The sequence below is a fragment of the Tamandua tetradactyla genome, chromosome 22, assembly GCF_023851605.1.
Source record: "Tamandua tetradactyla isolate mTamTet1 chromosome 22, mTamTet1.pri, whole genome shotgun sequence".
Taxonomy (NCBI): domain Eukaryota; kingdom Metazoa; phylum Chordata; class Mammalia; order Pilosa; family Myrmecophagidae; genus Tamandua; species Tamandua tetradactyla.
Genome location: NC_135348.1, coordinates 26,939,197 through 26,958,713, shown reverse-complemented (window position 1 = coordinate 26,958,713; position 19,517 = coordinate 26,939,197). Strand labels below are relative to the sequence as shown.

At 37.5% G+C, this 19,517-nt stretch overlaps 1 protein-coding gene and 1 long non-coding RNA gene across 2 annotated transcripts in view; one reads left to right on the top strand and one right to left on the bottom strand.

Annotated features, from left to right (window-relative positions):
- The window catches only part of LOC143666290 (uncharacterized), a 38,370-nt gene extending 35,056 nt beyond the window's left edge, over window positions 1–3,314 (top strand). Inside the window, exon 3 of the long non-coding RNA XR_013167508.1 lies at window positions 2,603–3,314. This is a non-coding gene — a long non-coding RNA (uncharacterized LOC143666290). The remainder of the gene's footprint in view (window positions 1–2,602) is intronic.
- RNF150 (ring finger protein 150) overlaps window positions 1–19,517 on the bottom strand; it is a 286,002-nt gene that overhangs the window by 107,940 nt on the left and 158,545 nt on the right. The window contains exon 2 of the mRNA XM_077139966.1: window positions 2,615–2,865. Coding sequence (XP_076996081.1) covers window positions 2,615–2,865 — 251 coding nt within the window. The remainder of the gene's footprint in view (window positions 1–2,614; window positions 2,866–19,517) is intronic.

The window sequence follows — 19,517 nt, the reverse complement described above, 5'->3', positions numbered from 1 at the left end:
AATAACTAGCTGTGTGGCCTTAGGCAAGTTACTTAACATATCTGTGCTCTGTTTCCTCTGAAAAATGGGACAATATAATGATCTATGATAGAGTTGCTAAGGGGATTGAGTATGTAAATACATATATATATACAGATCTTGGAACATGCCTTCATATAATAAATACTATAAATTATTATTATTATGGTAATAATAACAAGGTAGTCAGGTACAAAATTAACATATAAAATCAAAAGCCTTCTTATATGAAAAAGAGAATGTCACTCGTAATAGCAACACAATGATTAAATTCCTAGAAATAAATGTAAGAAGAATGTACAAGATTCTATATGAATATTTTTAAATGCTGCTAGGGAATTGTAACCAAGACATTATACAAGGAGTTAATGATGGGAAGGGGGTGGTAACTCTGTATTTTCTGCATGGTTTTTGGTAAACCTATAACTTCTCTAATAAAAAATATATTAAAAATGCTACTGGGGACAAAAACACAAGTTGAATAAAGAGAAAAATACATATTATACTTGGGTGGGGAGATTCAGCATTACAAAGTTATAAATCACTTCTACATTATTCTGGACATTCAATTCTGTCATAAGTAAAATAATTAAATATTATAAATGGCATAAGTTGGGTCTGGATTCATATAAAGTTAAACAGAGTGAAAAATCACCTGAAAACCTAGAGCAGTAAAGGAACATTAGCATAACAAACATGAAATATTTCAACACTAGAGTACTTGAAATAGTATGTTACCTCCAGCCTCTCCGTTACACCTTAACTAAACAGGTGATATCTATTTAATGCATAAGAATAGATGCTCCTTTTATCCAACTTACCGACAGATGAGTAAAACAAATGGATTAAAAATAAATAAATAATAGGGGAACAAATGTTAAAATAAAAATTAAAAAAAAATCCAGCACTTAAAGAAAATAAGGCGTCATTAGTATCAATTCCCCTTTATCTTCTGAAAAAAAATAGTATGTTACTGGCATATGAATACACAGATAGACTAATGGTATAGTTTAGGGAGAGAGAGAAATAGAACCAGACACATATAGGATTTTAACACATGCTAAACGGGACAGTGTATAGCAGATGAGTTATTCAACAAATACCACCAGTTACACAAACTGGTAGGTCATCTGAAGAAAAATCATGTCTACAGCATTCTCTACTGTGAAATAAATTCTCTATAGATTAAAGATTAAACCATGAATGTGAAATAAAAAGTAAAGGATGAAAACATGAATGTTTTTCTATAGCTTTGATCTGGAGGAGATAATGTACAAAACTCAGGAGCCATATAGAAGGATTGATAAATTTAGTTGCATGAAAACCAAAAATTTCTGCCTGGCAAAAAACACCATAGATAAAATAAAAGATAATGAACTAGGGAAAAATTGAATCTCTTCACAAAAAGGGTTAATTTTCTTGACCTAAAAGAAGATACTTATACAGCAATAAGAAAATGACCAACAACTCATTTGAGAAGTGGTCAAACAATATAAGCAGATAATTTATAGAAGAAAAAAATCCATATTTTCTACATAGTTGAAAAGATACTCAACATTGTAGTAAGAAAAAAATGAGACACCATCTTTAATCAATCAAATGGCAAACACCAAAAAACTATTATCTTTTTGGTGAGGAAATGGGTATAGAGTAATTTTCATATATACTGATTAATGTGTAAATTGTAGCAGATAATTTAGCAGTATCTATCACAGTTTAAAGGATACATTTTGTTGCCCAACAATGAAACCTCGGGTTTCCCCTTACAGTACTCACGAAAGCACTAAGTGTCATGTGTACATGTGGTTTTTTTTTTTGGTAAGAGAGAAAATGGCCATCAATAGGAGACCAGTTAAATAAACATGACATATCCAGACAACCAAATGCTATGCAGTCATTAGATACAAGATGCTTGGTTTGTGTGTTAATATAGACTAATCTCTAAAACAATCTCCAAGATTAAGTGAGAAAGAGGAACACGGAATTAAGTGTGCTACCATTTGATTAAAAAAATATATATATATATATATGTAAATAAATGTGTTTGTAAGAGCGTAAAATATCCCCGGAAGAGGGGACATTCTGGAGAGACACCAGGGGTCTGAGGGACGGAAACAGGAAGGCACCTACCTTTTATTATATATCAATTTGCACCTTTTACATTATATGCCATGTGTATATACTATCTCTTAAAAAATTTATTGTTTTTAAAAATAGCTTTTAATTTTTATCTCCTTTCTTCTATTCACAAGTAGGAAATCCTGGCTCTTTCCAAATCACATCGACATTCAGCATAATCTCAGCCCACTTCCCCCTTTCCCCTTTATTATTCAACTACTTAAACAAATAATCCTCTAAACAAATGAGCAATAGGTGTGTGGGACAGGGCGCCTCCATTTCACACAACAATACTAGTTTTGTATTCAGAAAACATCGGAAAAACTATAAAGCGAATGTCCACGGGGTTTATCTTGAGTGGGGGTATAATAAACAATTTTGTTTTTGTCTTGGTATTTCCTGGAATTTCCAAAGTTTATAAAACAACATGTAGCACTTTGCAATAAATTGTATTTTTTTTTTTAAGTTCGCCACTCACCTGGTTCCTGTCCCTGGCATTTGCGTATCGAAATCTCTGGATATAGTAAAAGACCAGCCACGCGAGGGAAATAATCATCAGGACGATGAAAGAGATGGAAACAAACACCACCGAGGTGCGGCTCACGTATTTCTGCAAGTTCCGGGTTCCGATGGTGATGTACATTGTCACGGTGATGTTTCTTTCCAGCAGGCTCACGATCTCCTTCCCTTTTGGCTCAGGAATCATTATTGCCACTATGTCTTCTACACCTGGTGTGAGAAGGACAAGGCAGGGGCGATAAGGATGGGGTAAGGGTGGGGGTAAAACCACAGTAAAATGTCTGCAGTAATTACCATGCAGCTCAACAATGACACTAAGTTTGATCAGTCTATGCCAGACCAGCAAAGCCTAAGAGCAGGAAAGTGAGTCAAATTTTCTCTTTCTTCAGCTACCTAGGGGTGCTGTTCTTTGGAATGTGGGGAAAATCATTTAAATTTGAGTCATGATTCTGCCACCAGCCAAATTCATGATCATGCCCTGTCCAACTGCTTGCTTTTCAACTCTCTAATGTGCTTGGCCTGGGTTGGGAGTCTGGTAAAGGTGGACCTTCCTCACCAGCCCTGGCCACAGTGATGTGCACCCTTCCACGGACCCCCCTGGGGAGATAAAGGCGCTTCACAACCCCATGACAGGACTGTAACCATCCAGATTGATTCCACCTGCTGTGGGCTCCCTCCCTCTACTCAACGCAGCCACCATGAATACTCAATTATAGCTCCCTACTTTACCATTTCCTAGGCAGTTTTCTCCTACAGTGATTACCCAAGTATTTTGCCAACATAAAGCAATGCCCTTAGAGCTACTTTCTGCTTATCTTACCTAGTTCCATGGAAACAGCTTGTGTATCCTCATACCCAATAAAAGGAAGATGGAGGCTGATTTATGGATCTATCCAGGGTCATTTTACCTCCACTCTCAATTACTTCCACCACTTGGATTCTGTTATTGGACAGTTTGAAGCAAAGGAGGCAATTTTCCTAGACCCGGGTTATCTGGTTCACTGTCCCATCTGGGGAAGAGCCCGTGGGTGAGGCGTTCTGGGGCAGCATCCTCAGCCAGGGAGGACAAAGACCCTCCGAGGGGGCCTTTAGGAAGGATATGCTACCAGCTCCAAATGAACCAACCCAACCGTCATTGTGGCCGATACATGGAATAGAACATCCATTTCAAAATTTGAGCTCCATCACTGGAAAAGGTTCCCAGAAATCAGCCCAATTCAAACCCATGCCTGCAAGGCTATACATGGAGAAAGTTATAAAATGATTAGGGTCCCACAGGCTCACCTTCATGGGGAAATACCCCAATATCTGGGGTGATGACAAATTAAAGGGGATAAATATGCAACTAGGATGCTGTTGATTCACGATAAAATTAAACGCTGCCCTTGGTGTTTTAAGCTGGTCTTATTCACCTTCTGAAGCTAGTCAGCTAGAAGGAAGTACCAGATTGCATTTGCTCCGGTATACTGCAAGTCTTTTAGAAGTTACTTAGGGATTTCTCTTGACCCTGACCTCTATGCAGGTCTTCAAACCTAAATTCCTTGATGTTTCACTTAGGCTGTGCAGTCATCAGGTAGGAGGTACTTGTATGATTTAATTTAAATTTAATTTTTTTTAATATTACAATTTAATACTTAAAAATTTAGCTCCATACAAAAGTATCTATGCATGTTACATCAATTATATATATATAAAAAATTCCCATAAAACTTGCATTACTCCACTTGTAAAATCATAAAGGCATTTAGTGTTTTGCCTTGGCTGTTATTTCTGGGAATTACTGAATCTGATGGCTTGAATTTCTATTTTGCGGAATTTACTGACAATTCTGACGGCCCTTCACTTTTCATGTTTACTCTGGCTAATGGCTGCCTGTGGTTTGAGGTTTTGCGAGGGATTAAGGCTGCTGGTAGGTTTTACCTCCACTAGAAACATGATCTTCTTTGTATACCGGACTAATCTGGGCTGGTGGGGATCTCAGCGCTATAGCTATTTTGTAAATATTTAACTAATGGTAGAATCATAATTCTTCATTTAATTCATTTCCTTATTTATATTCCATTTTTTTGTATGCTGTACGGCGGGGTCACATTTCATTAGTTTTCCATGTCAGTATCCTATTATGGCACCATTTGTTGAATTTTTGTTTGTTTGTTTTGTTTGTTCGTTTGTTGTAAAGTGCATGGACTGGGAAACAAACCTGGGTCTCCTGCATGGCAGGTGAGAATTCTACCACTGAAACACCCTTGCACTCCCCCTCCCCCTTATTTATATTCTTTATGCATGCATACTCAAGGTTTTAGAATTAGATTTTTGAGGGGGGAACTTGGGGTTTTTAATGAGACTTTATATGCTCAGGTATGCATAGGTCTTACATTTTTTTAGTAGTCAATATTATTAATATATTCTTTTATGGCTTCCAGTTTTGATAGTATGCTTAGAGAGCTTTCCCCCCACCCAAGGTTATAGAACTACTCACCCAACACTGCTTCTAGAAACTTCACGTGTTTTACTTTTGATATGTCTTAAAAACACCACTTTATTTAGTGAGCTCTTATATTATGCTGGGCAGAGAAGAGAAAGATTAGGATCCAATTCTTTTCCCCCCTAAATTCAATGACTTCTTTGGGTCTGCTTTTGGACTTCGTTTTTTTCTGTGACGTTGTACTGTCTATGTTTTCTTGAACCTGTATCAGGTTGTTTTAGTTGTGTAGCTTTTTTTTTTTTAGAGAGAGAGGGAGGAAGGGAAGGAAAGACAGAGAGAAGGAAGGAAGGATGGAAGGAAGGAAGGGAGGAAGAAAGGGAAACATCTTTAAACATTTTCTTGTTTTATTATATTTTGTTTGTTTGTTTGCTTTTTTTTACATGGGCTGGGGCCGGGAATCGAACCGAGGTCCTCCGGCATGGCAGGCAAGCACTCTTGCCCGCTGAGCCACCGCGGCCCGCCAGTTGTGTAGCTTTTAACATACTTATCTGGTAGCCTAAATCTTCCTTCTTTATTTTACCCTACCCCCCATCACCCATTACCTTATTATCTACTTATACCTAAGAGACCACAGAGACTTGCTTCAAAGCCCAGTTCAGCATTTTAAAAATAGGTAAACAAACAAGAAAAGGCAAACAGATTTTAGATATCCACAAAGCTTTAAATTATACATCATCCATTTTCAGCAACCTGAGAAAACAGGTTTCTTTTCCTGTAGGGTGAAGTATAATTAAGTATTTTAAAACATTTATTTTAAGCCTAAGTGTAGTTACACAACTGGTGTTCATAGCAAGCACTCTTGTGCCTTCATGGACTATGAGATCCATTGGGAAAGTGAGAGTGCAGATGGCCCTGTGGCAGTTCTATTGATATGGACTTCTACCGCACTCATTTTCAAAATTCATAATGAATTTCTGAGGCCAATGGTGCTAAAAATAGATGAAATTCTGAGATATTTATCTAGGTGCTTCAATCTCTCTACTATATGTGGTAGAAAGCATACTGTGGCTCTGTATTTATCCCAATGAATTGTCATGAGAATTGAGGTACTTAGGGTGTCTACAAATGGTAGAAAGTGGACTTCCATGAATTATCAGAACAGTCTGATCAATACACAAAGCTTGGGGTAAAAAAAAGCTATTTTGGGGTCTAATTTATTCAAATGAGACATGATGTATACCAGTGGGAGTAAGCAGGTAATTCTGATTGCCCATTTTGGAATGGGCAGCTACAGTGTCAGGAGAAGCTGTCAGATCCCCAGGTATATTGTAGTGTAATTGCTCCTGCAGGGGTGTGTGTGGGAGGGAGGATGAGTAAGAGTGGGGGAAGAGGGGGATGGGGGTTTGGGTGGAGGACGGAGACAGAGGGGTGAGGATGAGGAGGGAGGGCAGGCGCCGGGGGAATAGCTGAAAGCCCAGCAACTCTAATGACCTTAGAGTTAAGTGTTGCGCCCAATGTCTGATCTACCATACCCTGCAGGCTCCAGGGCTCAGGGAAGAGACAAAGTTAACAAATAGCATATTTTCTATGAGTAAAATCTACAAAGAGGGTCCAATATTTGGACAATTCTATGTTGACTATGATGCCTAATCACAGATGCAGACTGCCTCTTTTCTGCAAAATTCTTTCAGCCTATCAACTATTTTTCTACCATAGACACTACATACGTCTGAGTGCTGAGTGATTGCAGTTATGTAATTATTGTGTATTCTACAAAAAAAGCTCTTCGATTCTATGAGAGAATGTGTAACTAGGACACATATCACCTGGCTGTCAGACAAAATAGCAGGAGCATCCTGTATTTTTAGTGCTTCCTTTTCCCATGATAGTACTCCATTGCCATTATCTAACGTGGTATATGCAGATAAGTAAGGAATCAAAACAAAAGTTCAGAAAGCCAAAGAATGTCTAATAACCAGGAAATCCCTTACTTGTAAATCCAAAACCAGGTTGTGTAAACACTGCACTAATAGAATATTTAGAACACCAGCAGAATGCTAGGTGTTTTCCAGAGCCCGCAGCCCTATTTCCGGTGCATGTCACAGGGTGCTAGCAACCCTTCCTGGGTAGATGTGATCAGGAATCTTTTTTTTTCAATCCTCTCTGTGATAATGATGGAACTCTAGAATTCAGGCAATAATAGGAGAAGCCTGCAGTATTCTATCTGTAGATGTTTTCTATTTATACATTTATCTACTTTCAAAAATACATAGTCGGCTCCTGAATATATCTATTCACAAGTGAGATAATGAGTGTGAAATGATTTAAAAAACTGCAAAATGTCATCTAAATGCAAAGTGTTGTTACTTTCTGCATCAACTACAATGTATTTTTAATTAAGACAGTTGTAAAAATCCTAAGTAAACCACTCAGAAATAGAAGTCCACATATTAATAAAAAAATCTTCATGATCACGTGGGAATTATCCTAGAAATGTGAGGGCTGTTGAAGATTAGAAAAATATATTAATGCTTTTTAGCACATTAACAAACTAAAGATAGAAAATGTATGAATATCTTGTATAGCTGGTTGTCTTCCATCTGGTCTCTCCTCCCACCGTATTAGGGTTATGAGCTCCCAGACCCCATCCCCTTTCTCTCTGACTTCAGCTAGAGATATGGACTAACCAGCTTCCTAATGAAGGAAGCCATCATCTGTGGAGGATGGTATCCATTCCTGAATCTTTGTTAAGAGTAGTAGATGAGAGTTTGCTTAATGTGATAGAGTATCTTCCAGAAATTTTACAATAAATAGGAAAATCCTGAGAAGTTTTCCAATTAAAATCAGGAAAAAGACAAGGATGTGCCAACATTTGTAGTAGAATCCATACCGAGTGGAAAGAATCAAAACAATTAGGCTGGTACATTTTGTAAAGAAAGAGCACAAACTGTCATTATTTGAGGATATGACCATCTAAAAAAGCTAAGATAATTCAGCCATTATGAATAGAAGATCATTCAGTAAAATACCAGATTCAAGATCAATATAGAAAATGAAGAGCTCCCTATGCGCCAGTAAACCTAACTAGAAAATGTACTGAAAAAATTATCCATATGCAACAGCAACAGAAGTCATAAAATATCGAAGAATAAACCTCCTAATAAACATTACTTAAGTTGATGTTGATTCTTAATGACCTAATATATTTTCCCACTTGTATTAAAATATACTGCAAAGTCTCAGTTGGCTATACGTATCTCATTAAGTTTAATGGTATTATATCTTCCATATCTCTGCTTATTTTTGTCCGCTTGGACTATCAGCTGAAATGTGTGTGCTAAAATATCCGACTACAACTGTTGCTCGGTCTGTTTTTTTCTGAAGTTTTGTCAGTTGCAGCTTGATGTATTTAAGTTTGTAGAGTTAACTGCAGAAGTTTTCATGATGGATATACCACTTACATCACTGTTGCTGTTCAGAAATCTGCTGTCATCATGATTCTTGTTCTTTGGAATTAATCTGTTCTTCCTCTTTGTAACCTTTTAGAGTTATCACTTAGAACAGACTTTGATGCTCTTAAATGCTGCTATATCTGTTTATAAGTTTTGCCTCATTTAATTTTGTACTACCCGAACTCTTTCGATGTGAGGTTTCATTTTTCTTTAACTCTGAAATATTTGTCTTCATAATTTATTCGAATATGATGACACTTACTGTAGTCTCCATTTTTCTATACTATTTTGCCTACGTTTTGAAAACTTTTAATTGGAAAAAGCTATGAACTCATAGAAAGTGGCAAAACTAGTATATAGAAATCTTACATACCTATCTCCCAGCTTCCCCCAATGGTGTCAACTTACATAATTTTAATGCATTATTAAAACCAGGAAGTTGATTGGCACAATAAACTGTGTTACAGAACTTGCTCAGATTTCACCAGTTCTTGCCTGCACTGCTTTTTTTTTTTACATATTTGTAAATAGTTCTATGACAATCTGTCACAGGCATACCATCACCATGATGATTAAGATATATCACCACCAAAAAAAGGTCTTCTTCATGCTGCTTCTTTATAGTCACATCCCTTTTCCATTCCTTAAATTCTGAAAGTCGCTTAAGTGTTCTCCATCTCTATAATTATGTCATTTGTAAAATGTTAAATAAATGGAATCATATAGCATATAACCCTTGGAAATTGGCTTTTCCACTTAACATAATACCCATAAGATCCATCCAAGTTTTGCATATATCAGTGGCCTTTCCCTTTTAAATTGCTGAGTACATTCCATGGCATGCAAGTGCCATAATTTGTTTAACCATTACCCACTTATGGGCATATATGCTACTTCCAGTTTCAGGCTACTATGAGTAAAGCTACTGTAAACACTGATGCACATGTTTTTGCATAAATATGAATTTTCGTGTCTTTGCATGAAATGCCCAGGAGTGCTGTTGCTGGGTCTTATAGCTGCTTGTTTACTTTTTTAAAGAAATGCCAAGCTGTTTTCCAGAGTGCCTGTAGCACTTTACATTCCCATCAGCAATGTATGAGAGATCTAGTTTCTTAGCATCCTTGTCAGCATTTGGTATTACTACTATTTTTTATTTTATTTTAGCCATTCTAATAGGTGTGTAGTGACACCTCATTGTGTCTTTATCCATTCTGGCTGACTTGTAGAAGAGTTTCTCAGGAAGATCTTCCAGATCACAAATTTTTCTTTAACTGTATCCATCCTATTATTTTATTCTATCTATCATGTTCTTTATATAGAGTATTGCATTCTTCATACCTAAATATTTCCATTTGGTTCTTTTTTTCAATGTCTAGTTCTTGCTGTATAGGACCTTCCCTTACTTTATATTTGTGGTCATCTTTTCATTCTTTCTCAGGTGGTATCTACTCATTTGTTGCTTCCTTTAGAAAGGTGGTACTCTGCAATTACCTCATTACATCTGCCTGGTGTGCCCCTGGTGGAATCAGCTATTCTGCCTGGTCACATTTACTTGGGAAAAGCCAAGACCAGGGCCCAGTTTGTTCTTTCAGAAGTTAAAGGATAGATATGAATGTTTGGATGGTTCCCTGAACCACCAAACAACTGGTAACTCCTTCCATTTAGGCAGTCTCCCTTCAATATTACTGGTTGTTCATCGTCCTTCCAGGTAAGCCACATCCCCTGAAACACTGCTGAAGGTCATTAATTAGGTCATAATCTATCACCTACATCCTTAGGGATATACTGCTCTGCACATCATCTAATCCACCTAATTTCCTACCCAACTCCTGGCTCCCAAAAGCTTCTTCTGTGACTACCGGAAATTTAAGGCTATTGGTCAACAAATTCCCCAACAGCCAACGTCTCTTCATGGAATGATGCCTTCGCCTTGTTTGAATTGGTCTGGCTGCACTAGGAAGGTGCTGCTTTCTATGCATTATGGTCAAGGGGAGGTGCTTTTTCTTTTATTTTTAAACCGCCCTCCTCTAGGTCAGAAGATGGTTTGATAAACTACTCCATCTTACTGGGTCAGGACCATTACTCCCAGCCCCATACCATCTTCCTTCTTAAGCCATTATCCTTTGAGATTCTTCCATCTGGATTTCTAATCCTCCTTCCCCTGTCTTTGCTGTCATCTGCCAGCCTCCTATACATGTCCTTTATTATTCCCTTCAGCTCCCCATTCATAATATTCATTTTTACCCAAATTTCTATCATTCTGCTCAGAAGTTGAATATAAATAAAGAAAAGAAACCTGTAAATGATTCCACTGACCTTCTCCTTCACTCAACTTCAGCCACATATTCTCACTGTCTTACACTGTATGTCATCACCACTAGAAATAGCACCACCTCTAAAATCCTGATTTCAAAGGTGTCACTTTCCAAGAGTCATTTCTTATTCCTTCAGTTCTTTGCTCAGGTACTGTCCAAGCCATTGATCCCTCTACCTTCTTACTATCTGTCATGGTCAGGTTCACGTGTCAACTTGGCCACAGGGCAGTGCCCGGTCATCTGGTCAGGCAAGTGCTGGCCTGTCTGTTGCTTTGAGGACATTTCACGGACTTAAATCATGATTATATTGACTGTATCCACAGCTGATTGCATTTGTAAATTAGTTTGTAAGCTAAGGAGAGTGTCTTCTGCAATCTAATCACCAGAAGGCTTTTAAGGAGGAATCAGAAGAGACAGTCATTCATCCTGCATCAGCTGGTGAGCCTCTCCTGTGGAGTTCATTCAGACCCAACATCAGAGTCACCAGCTTCACAGCCTGCTCTATGGATTTTGGACTCTTCCATTCCCATGGTTGTCCAGCCAGCCTCTCTTGAGAGTTCGTTGAGGAAATTCATTGGAGTTACCAGCTTGCTGCCTGTGCTACAGACCTTGGACTCTACATCCCCACCTGAGACACCTTTATAAATTTTATACCTATGGATATGTCCTGCTGATTCTGTTTCTCTAGAGAACCCTAGCTAATACACTATCCATCAGCCCTCTCCTGGCTTCAATTCTCTCCTAACCCAGCCTAGATCACATGGTTCATAATTATAAGCATTCTTAGCTCTCTTGCTTTTTCATTTCTCCATGGAACATGTCCTACAAAATTCACCTTTTCTGTTACTTCCACTTGATCATGTGAACTTTGCTAAAAGAAAAATCTCACAAGTCATCTGACTGTCTTCATTTTCTATTTATGATTCTTAGCCTCAATGGGACACCTTTGAGTGTATTGCCCCATTTTACTATATTCTGGACCCACATTTCCTTTATTCGAATGACTACCTCATACTTTCACATCTCCTCAAACCTCTCATACCACCTTCCCATCCACATTCTTTGTGTGTATATTTTTAATTATCTTAAGCCTTATGATCACATAATTTATAAACTTGTGTGAGATCTAGCTCCTCCACCTAAATTCACACAATGAGTTGGCAAAAGTACCATGGCCAACCATACATAATTCAGTGGCTCTACAATTTTATATGGTTTTGAATAGCAGTCTAAAGATAACCCTGAATTACAACTTAGTCTAACTTAGCAATTTAAAAGCAAAATACAACTTGTTACTATAACTTGTCATACTGACTTTTAAAAACATCCAACCTTACAGATCAATTATAAAATGTGAGAAGTGTTCAGCATTCTTTATTTGGTATTACACATATCATGTCTTTTGTTAATTAAACTGCAACATTCCAGATACAGAGAATTTTAATCAGCTTGATACAGTTAAGACCAAAAAGATAACGTGGACATAGCAACTTTATTTTCAGCATGTGCCATTAAACAAGCCGATAAACACCAATCGAAACTCCAGTGACTCTTGTTCTGTTCTATGAGACAATGAAGGGATTTTCTTAGTATTTAAGTATATTCATAAAACCAGATATATAAATCTACACATAAAACCAAACTCCTATAGGTTGCGAGTTGGCATTCACCATCTTTGTGAAAAGATGAACATTACTAATTGGACCTAGCCTCAAATCCAATCATACCTTTAGAAGGGGGAAATAGTGATAGCACGTGCTAAACCAGAATTGTTATCAAAATTCAAAAAGCTTGATAATATTCATTTAACTATAAGCCAATTTTCTTTAACTCAGGACTGTTCAACAAAAACACCCTATCAGCCATTCATGATCTGAATTCTGGTATATGAGAACAATTTAAATATAGTGCATGTAAAAAAGTCACAAAACACCTTTTCTTTGTAGTGTTGGCCAACTGTTACACATTAGTGACTTTTTTGAAATAAGCTCTCAAGTCTGCTCTTTCTGCCTCCTTAATGCCAGCAAAGATCATTTTTGTTCCAGGGATGTACATAGGATGCTCCAAATACTCCATCAGTGCCTCCTCTCCCCAGAGGATGCCTTGGTTCTTGTTGGCAGCTGTGTAAGAGAATCCAGTGTCTTGACCTGTCTCAAGCCCAGCAGACCAGACAGTTCTGACCCAGTCTTTGCTTGCTTCCTTCTTCATCCATGTGGCACCGGGCCCACTTCTGAACAAAAATCTTGCCCTTCTCAACATCATGCATTCTCAATTTGCTCTCTCGTCAGGTACACATGACGGTCCCCGCTCAGAAGCTAGATGCCCCCACTCTCCAAGCCCACCCACATTCTTAATTAATGATCATGTCTCAGAAGTCCTTGAAGAAAGGTATTCATTAGCGGTAATTCACAGTGAAGCACAGTGGCTGCCATATTAAAAAACACTAAAGGCTACCTAACTTTTATTAGTCATTACCGCTATTTTACCCCCACCACACACAGAAATTGACTTGCATCTGGCTCACCCTTTTCTCATTACAATGCAATCAATGTCCTTCCTGCCACTGAAAGCCTAAGCCAATCAGTGCACTTCGTCCCACCAGTCACAGTCACTGGCTCTGGAAGGGGCAGGCCAAGTTGGAATTTAATTTGAGTCATGAGGGAAGCAAATGCTCTCTTTTTCTGCTGGTCTTAAGTAGGAACATCTGTGAGGCTAAGCTGTGACAGTTATTGTAGCACAATGAGGGAAAAACACTAAGGACCGAGCTGGCACAGAGAAAGGAGAACAACAACTCAAAAAAACAGGCAGAAATAAAAAGATGGAAACAATCCACATGCCCATTAACAGACATGTGGATTAACAAAATGTGATATATACATACAATGGAATATTATGCAGCAGTAAGACAAAATGATGTCCTGAAGCACATGACAAGACAGATGAACCTTGAGGACATAATGCTGGGTGAAATAAGCCATACACAAAAGGATAGATACTATATGACTCCATTTTTATGACCATGGTAAAGGTAAAATCAGAGGCTTACCATATAATATATAGGGGACCTAGAGATATACAGAAGCTAGAGATGGGTAAATGGTTAACTAATGAGGTTAAACTCAAATGTAAGGAAATAGATAGAAGAGAAGGTGGTTTCACTAGTACGTCTATAAGTAGTAATACCATATTGAAGGTGAACATGAGTGAAAGGGGTTGTACAGACCCATGTGTCCCACTGATTAATATTAGAAATATAAATAAGTTCTTGCATGAACTACAGCAAAGATATAAGCCTTGTACAAAGAGTGTATAGGTTCGACTATAGGGGGAAACTGCTATTGCATGTTATGGGCTATGTTTAACAGGAAAACATCAACAATACCACAGCAACACCAGGGGTAAATAATGGTGGGGAGGGAGAAGAGTTAAGGGGAGGTTTGGATTTTCTATTTTTTGAGGGTGTGTTTATTGATTATCTTTCTCCTGGGAACAATGAAATTATCTAAAATTGAGAGTGTTGATGGACAGTTGACTTTGGACATTATACATGATACCCAATGAATGGAGGTGGCTGAAGGATGCACTGACTGAGAAGTAGATTGGTGAACAATGGTGTATACATATGATTGAATATTGTGCTGCTATAAAAAGGAACAAAGTTATGAGACATGCAACATTGTGAGTGAACCTGTGGGACATTTGGTAGGGCAAAATAAGCCAGAAACAAAAGAGCAATTATTGTACGGTCTCATTTAGAAAATGCTTATAAGAAAACAGCGTCTAGATTGAAAGCTCTTACAGCAGTCACATTTAGTCAGGAGCAGTAATTGTTATTTCTGGATATTGAGAGGCTGTTTTAAATAAGTATAACCTGGTATTTAGAGATAGAAGAATGGAACTAATCAGGTTGGGATCGAGGTAATTCAGAACAGGGGTAAGGAAGACATTGTCTAGATTTTAGAACCTCATCTACTTTTTGAGACTAAAGGAAGAAAGGTTTATTCTGTCCAGAACCTAAATTTTCTGTAGCACATAATCTAACTCAATCTGTCTGGATAGATCATTTAGACAATCCAAATATGGAGCCCCAAATAATAATGAGGGCCTTTAATCCTGTATATCTTAATGTAATGCCTGGATACATCCCAGAGTATATTAAGCAGAAAATCAAAAAGTATTGGCAAAGTCCCTTGAGGGATGGGAGAAAAAATAGGGAACTATTAAACTTTACCACCAGGGAAACCCCTGATACCGTGTCAAGCATTAGGGACACCCAAATCAGTAGGCCAAGCCCTTGATCTTGAGGCTTGCTCTTGTGAAGTTTATGTATGTAGTAGAGAAGCTTAGCCTACTTATAGGTATGCCTAAGAGTTACTTCTGGAGGACCTCTTTTGTTGCTTATATGTGGCTTCTCTCTCTAAGCCCAACTCTGCAAGTGAAATCATTGCCCTCCCCACTATGGAGACATGACATCCACAGGTGAAAGTCTCCCTGGCAACATGGGAGATGACTCCCAGCAATGAGTCTGGCCCTGGCATCGTAGGATCAACAATACCATTCTGTCCAAAAGGGGGAAAAGAAGTGTAACAAATAAGTTATCAGTGGTTGAGAGAGTTCAAATAGAGTCAAGAGGCTCCACTTGAGGTCACTCTTACACAAGCTTCAATTAGACATTGTTACCTATCATAACTTGCCAAGCCCCAACCAAAACCATTCCTGCCAATCTTAAAGAACACCTAGGATGTAATATAACATTCTACAAAGGTTCTATGCAGTAAGGTAACCTTCCAGAAACCTACAACCTCCAGATGTGTCCCTGAACCAGGTAAGTATTGAAATGCAGAGGGGCCAGCCTCTTCAGAACACCAACTAGTTCCATTCCTGATGGGAAGCTATAATGGGCATGCCCCAAATCCCCTGATCAAAGATGATGGTGGAGTATAACAGAGAAGGTATGGTTTAGCAGACGAGTATGATTGCTGAATCATTACATTGATATTTCTTTTAGTCTCCAGTATCTTAGAGCAGCTAGAAGTAAAAACCTAAAATTGTGGAATTGTAACTCATGCCAAATTCTGAAATCTGTTCTACAACTATTGCTGTGCTGTGCTTTGAAATTTATTGCTTTTTTTGTATATATGTTATTTTTCACAAAATAAAAAAAACAAAACATTTCTTCTAGCCTCCAGTGTTTTGGAGTAGCTAGAAGGAAAAATCTGAAATAGTGGAATGCTAACCCATACCAAACTCTGAAATCTTTTCTGTAAATACCTGTTGAAGTGTACTTTGAAAATCATTGCTTTTCCTTTTTTTTCTTTGTATATATATTATAGTTAACACAATAAAAACATTTTTAAAAAGGGCAGAAATAGCCTGGACATATTTGAGCCTTGATCAAGGAACATCTGAAGTTAGATACCTTTGGACTTTGCAGTAGGACTCGTTTAGGAGTTTGAAAATGTTATCATTCAGGAACCAAACTGATAATCTGGAGAGTGAGTCAACTGACATAATTTCTCCAGAAGACCTCTAAACACAAAATATTAAAGATTCACCTGAGTTGCTGGGTAAGAACTGGTTAACCTATGTTCTCCTATTTCTCTACTGCGAACTTAAGCGTGCCAAATTCTAACCCACAGACCAGCAGGGAATGTTTCTGCTGCAAACTTGAAATATGCCAAATGCTGTATGTTACTGAAGTGAATTTTAATTATGCATTAAATTTCCTAAGTGGAAATTTGTCAGTATAGTTAGAGGCAGACACTCAATAACAACTATCTTTTATGAGGTCAAAAATCTTTAAAGAAGATGATAACAATAGGCAATTTTGCTTTCTTTAGAATGGCTCTAGTAAGTTAATTACCCTACTGGTATTGACTTTCAACTACACTTGAGATGATTAATAGCTTAGATTTTTTTTGAAATTTATCTATGTTCCTGTCCTACAAGCGTGTCGAATTTTCCATGAATTTGAAATAACAATAGCGAGAGTATTTGACAAGGTACTTGATATATAGCCCTACCTATCACATTTTCTTGGAACATATTCAGTAAATCAGACTAAAAAAGAATTTATTTCTAGTTTTTGAGAGAATTCAAGTGGATAAAGATGATATGATAGAGTACAGGCTGAACAAAAAACAAATACAGATTACTTTTTTTTTTACTCAAGCTTTAAAACCCTTCTGCTTATGTATGAAATGTTTTAAATTCTAATTTGGGTTTGATCAAGAACTATTATATATATGTCTCATTAAGGAAAAAGAGTGGTAGAATCAAAGAATAAAAGGAGACTATGAGAGACCAAAATTCTCCAGCATTTCTCTTTTCCTAATAATCTTGTTAATGAAATTAAATACCTGTATCATTTCCCATAATTTCTAGCTGGCTAATCTTGGAAGACTTACTAAATCTTTAAACTTTAGGTTCATTATCTCAAAACTTTAATAATCATTGTATCTAGTCAAAGGGTTATATGAAGGTTAAATGAGATAATGAATATAAAGAGCCTAGAATGTGCTCAATAAATATTAACTGTTATTATTTTCACCATCAACCTCATCTATTAAAGTCATTAGAAATACTCCAGATCGAGGAAGTAAGGTGGGGATGGGAAGGAGATCATCAGCCTTGGTTTTCACTGGGGCCCAGAAAAAATGGATGAATCTCCAGACCACCTGGAACACTTGCATGGAATAGGGACCCCTCCATTCAGCTGGGGGTCTTGAAACCCAAGCTGGATGAGTTGCCAATGAGTTCCCTTTTCTGAAACATTAAAGGGTTAACTTCTACTTTGCATTGATCAATGAAAGGAAACTCCATGGCAGATTTATAAAGAATTCATCTTCAAAGTAAAAATGAGCATAACCAGGTTAGCAGTTAATGGTCCAATTTATAGTATTCTCTCAAAGTAATGAAAAACAAAGGTGTACAAATTTTAGTCTGAAACAACCACATAATCAAGACAAACGCGTATTTGTATTTTGTTTGGCTTTGAACTACTAGGAAAAAAAATCACACCAATGTGTCCCCATTTAGACTATTTTTAACAATGCACGGCAAGAACCTAGAATTATAATTTAAAAATGTCACATCTTGGATCTAATAAACTTCTGGATACTTATGTTGTGCTTATACCATACAATAGCTAAGAACAGAATATACATAAAACATCCTTTCTTACAATTTTCATTTATTTGTTTGGCAGAGGGGATCTGAAATTCCCCAGTTCACTGCATACTTATTTAATGTTTCGTTATTTTACTTGATTCATTTCCATATTTCTTTTTAGTATTCACCAAAGCTGTCTGCAGTAGCCTTTGAAAACTATATGTGAGAATTTCCTTCCTTAAAGGTCAGACTGGAAAACCCCTTTCTTAAGACCAATTGGGCCTTACTATTTTATTATCTGGGTTCTAGAAGGAGAGAACCCCCACATAGTTTTCCCTTTGGTAAGATAACATGGATTATGAGTTCGACAAATAACATTAGTCAGTGAAAGCACCGATTATTAATAACATATTGATAAAATGTAGATGAAGCAAACAGCAAAATCAACACCAATTTATGATCTCACCTTTTGTGCTCAAAGAGGGACAGACTTAATGATATACCTTGAAGAACAGTAAAGAGCTTTCTCAGGGATCAGAGCTCCAAAGAAGCAGAAAAATCTATATAGTGTTTGGCCTGACACAAATTCTAGCAACTATTTGTGATAAACACTGACTTGAAATTTTTTCAGACTAACATTTAAGTGGATAGTGTCTGAAGGCTCCTTGGATTTCTACTCTATATCAGCATTTCTTAGGGCAGTGGGTATAAGGTTGTTTAGAGCCTCAGATACAGGATGAGGAGAAGAGTTTGGTGATTATGTATTTTGAAGAAGCTTAATAAATCTGAAACATACTTCCTGTCCTTTGTTGCATTCACAATCAGTGTCTAAAGCAAATGTTACCTGTTTTCTGTCCATATCCCCTGGACCATACCACTTTAGCACATTGTGGTTTGCAATGGCCAGCATCTGGACTTCTTTGTCTAACTCAACTGGCTTTCTTTGACCACTAGATAGCATTCTGCCTTGTGCATGGGACAGGAGAGAGGAGAAAGTAACACCACCAGGGAGCAGTCTGGAACTAATGCCTGAAGGAAGTTGCGTATAAATATCTGATCCCACTTCCCCTTCTGTGGGTAAAACTCTGAGGCACCTTTGTCTATGCCATTCTCCAGAGCTCCCCAGTGGAACTGAGCCTCAGTTATTCACAGTGGTAATTTGTTTGATCACAAACCCTCTATTGGCTCCTTTCCTTCTCTGTCTCATTTCTCCATTTCCAACCCAGTACTTCCTGAAATCACATCCAAAATAAATGACTTGTACTCAAATCCTTGTTTCACGTCTGCTTCTGGGAAACCCAAATGAAGATTGTGAAAAAAATTCTCTCTCTCCTTTGTTTCTTTGTCATTATTTTCTGACTTCCTAAATTCTAACCATAATGGCTGGTGCTTCAATGAAACTACACAGCTTCTTATATATCATTCTAACTTTTAATGGGTACCCAAACAGAAAAAAACCCACTGAAGGCGACAATATGAACTTTGCCCTCTTCCTCATTTTAAAATTCTCTCTCCCCCATCCCCAAACTCATGCAGCAGAAGTAGCACTAGAATCTTTTA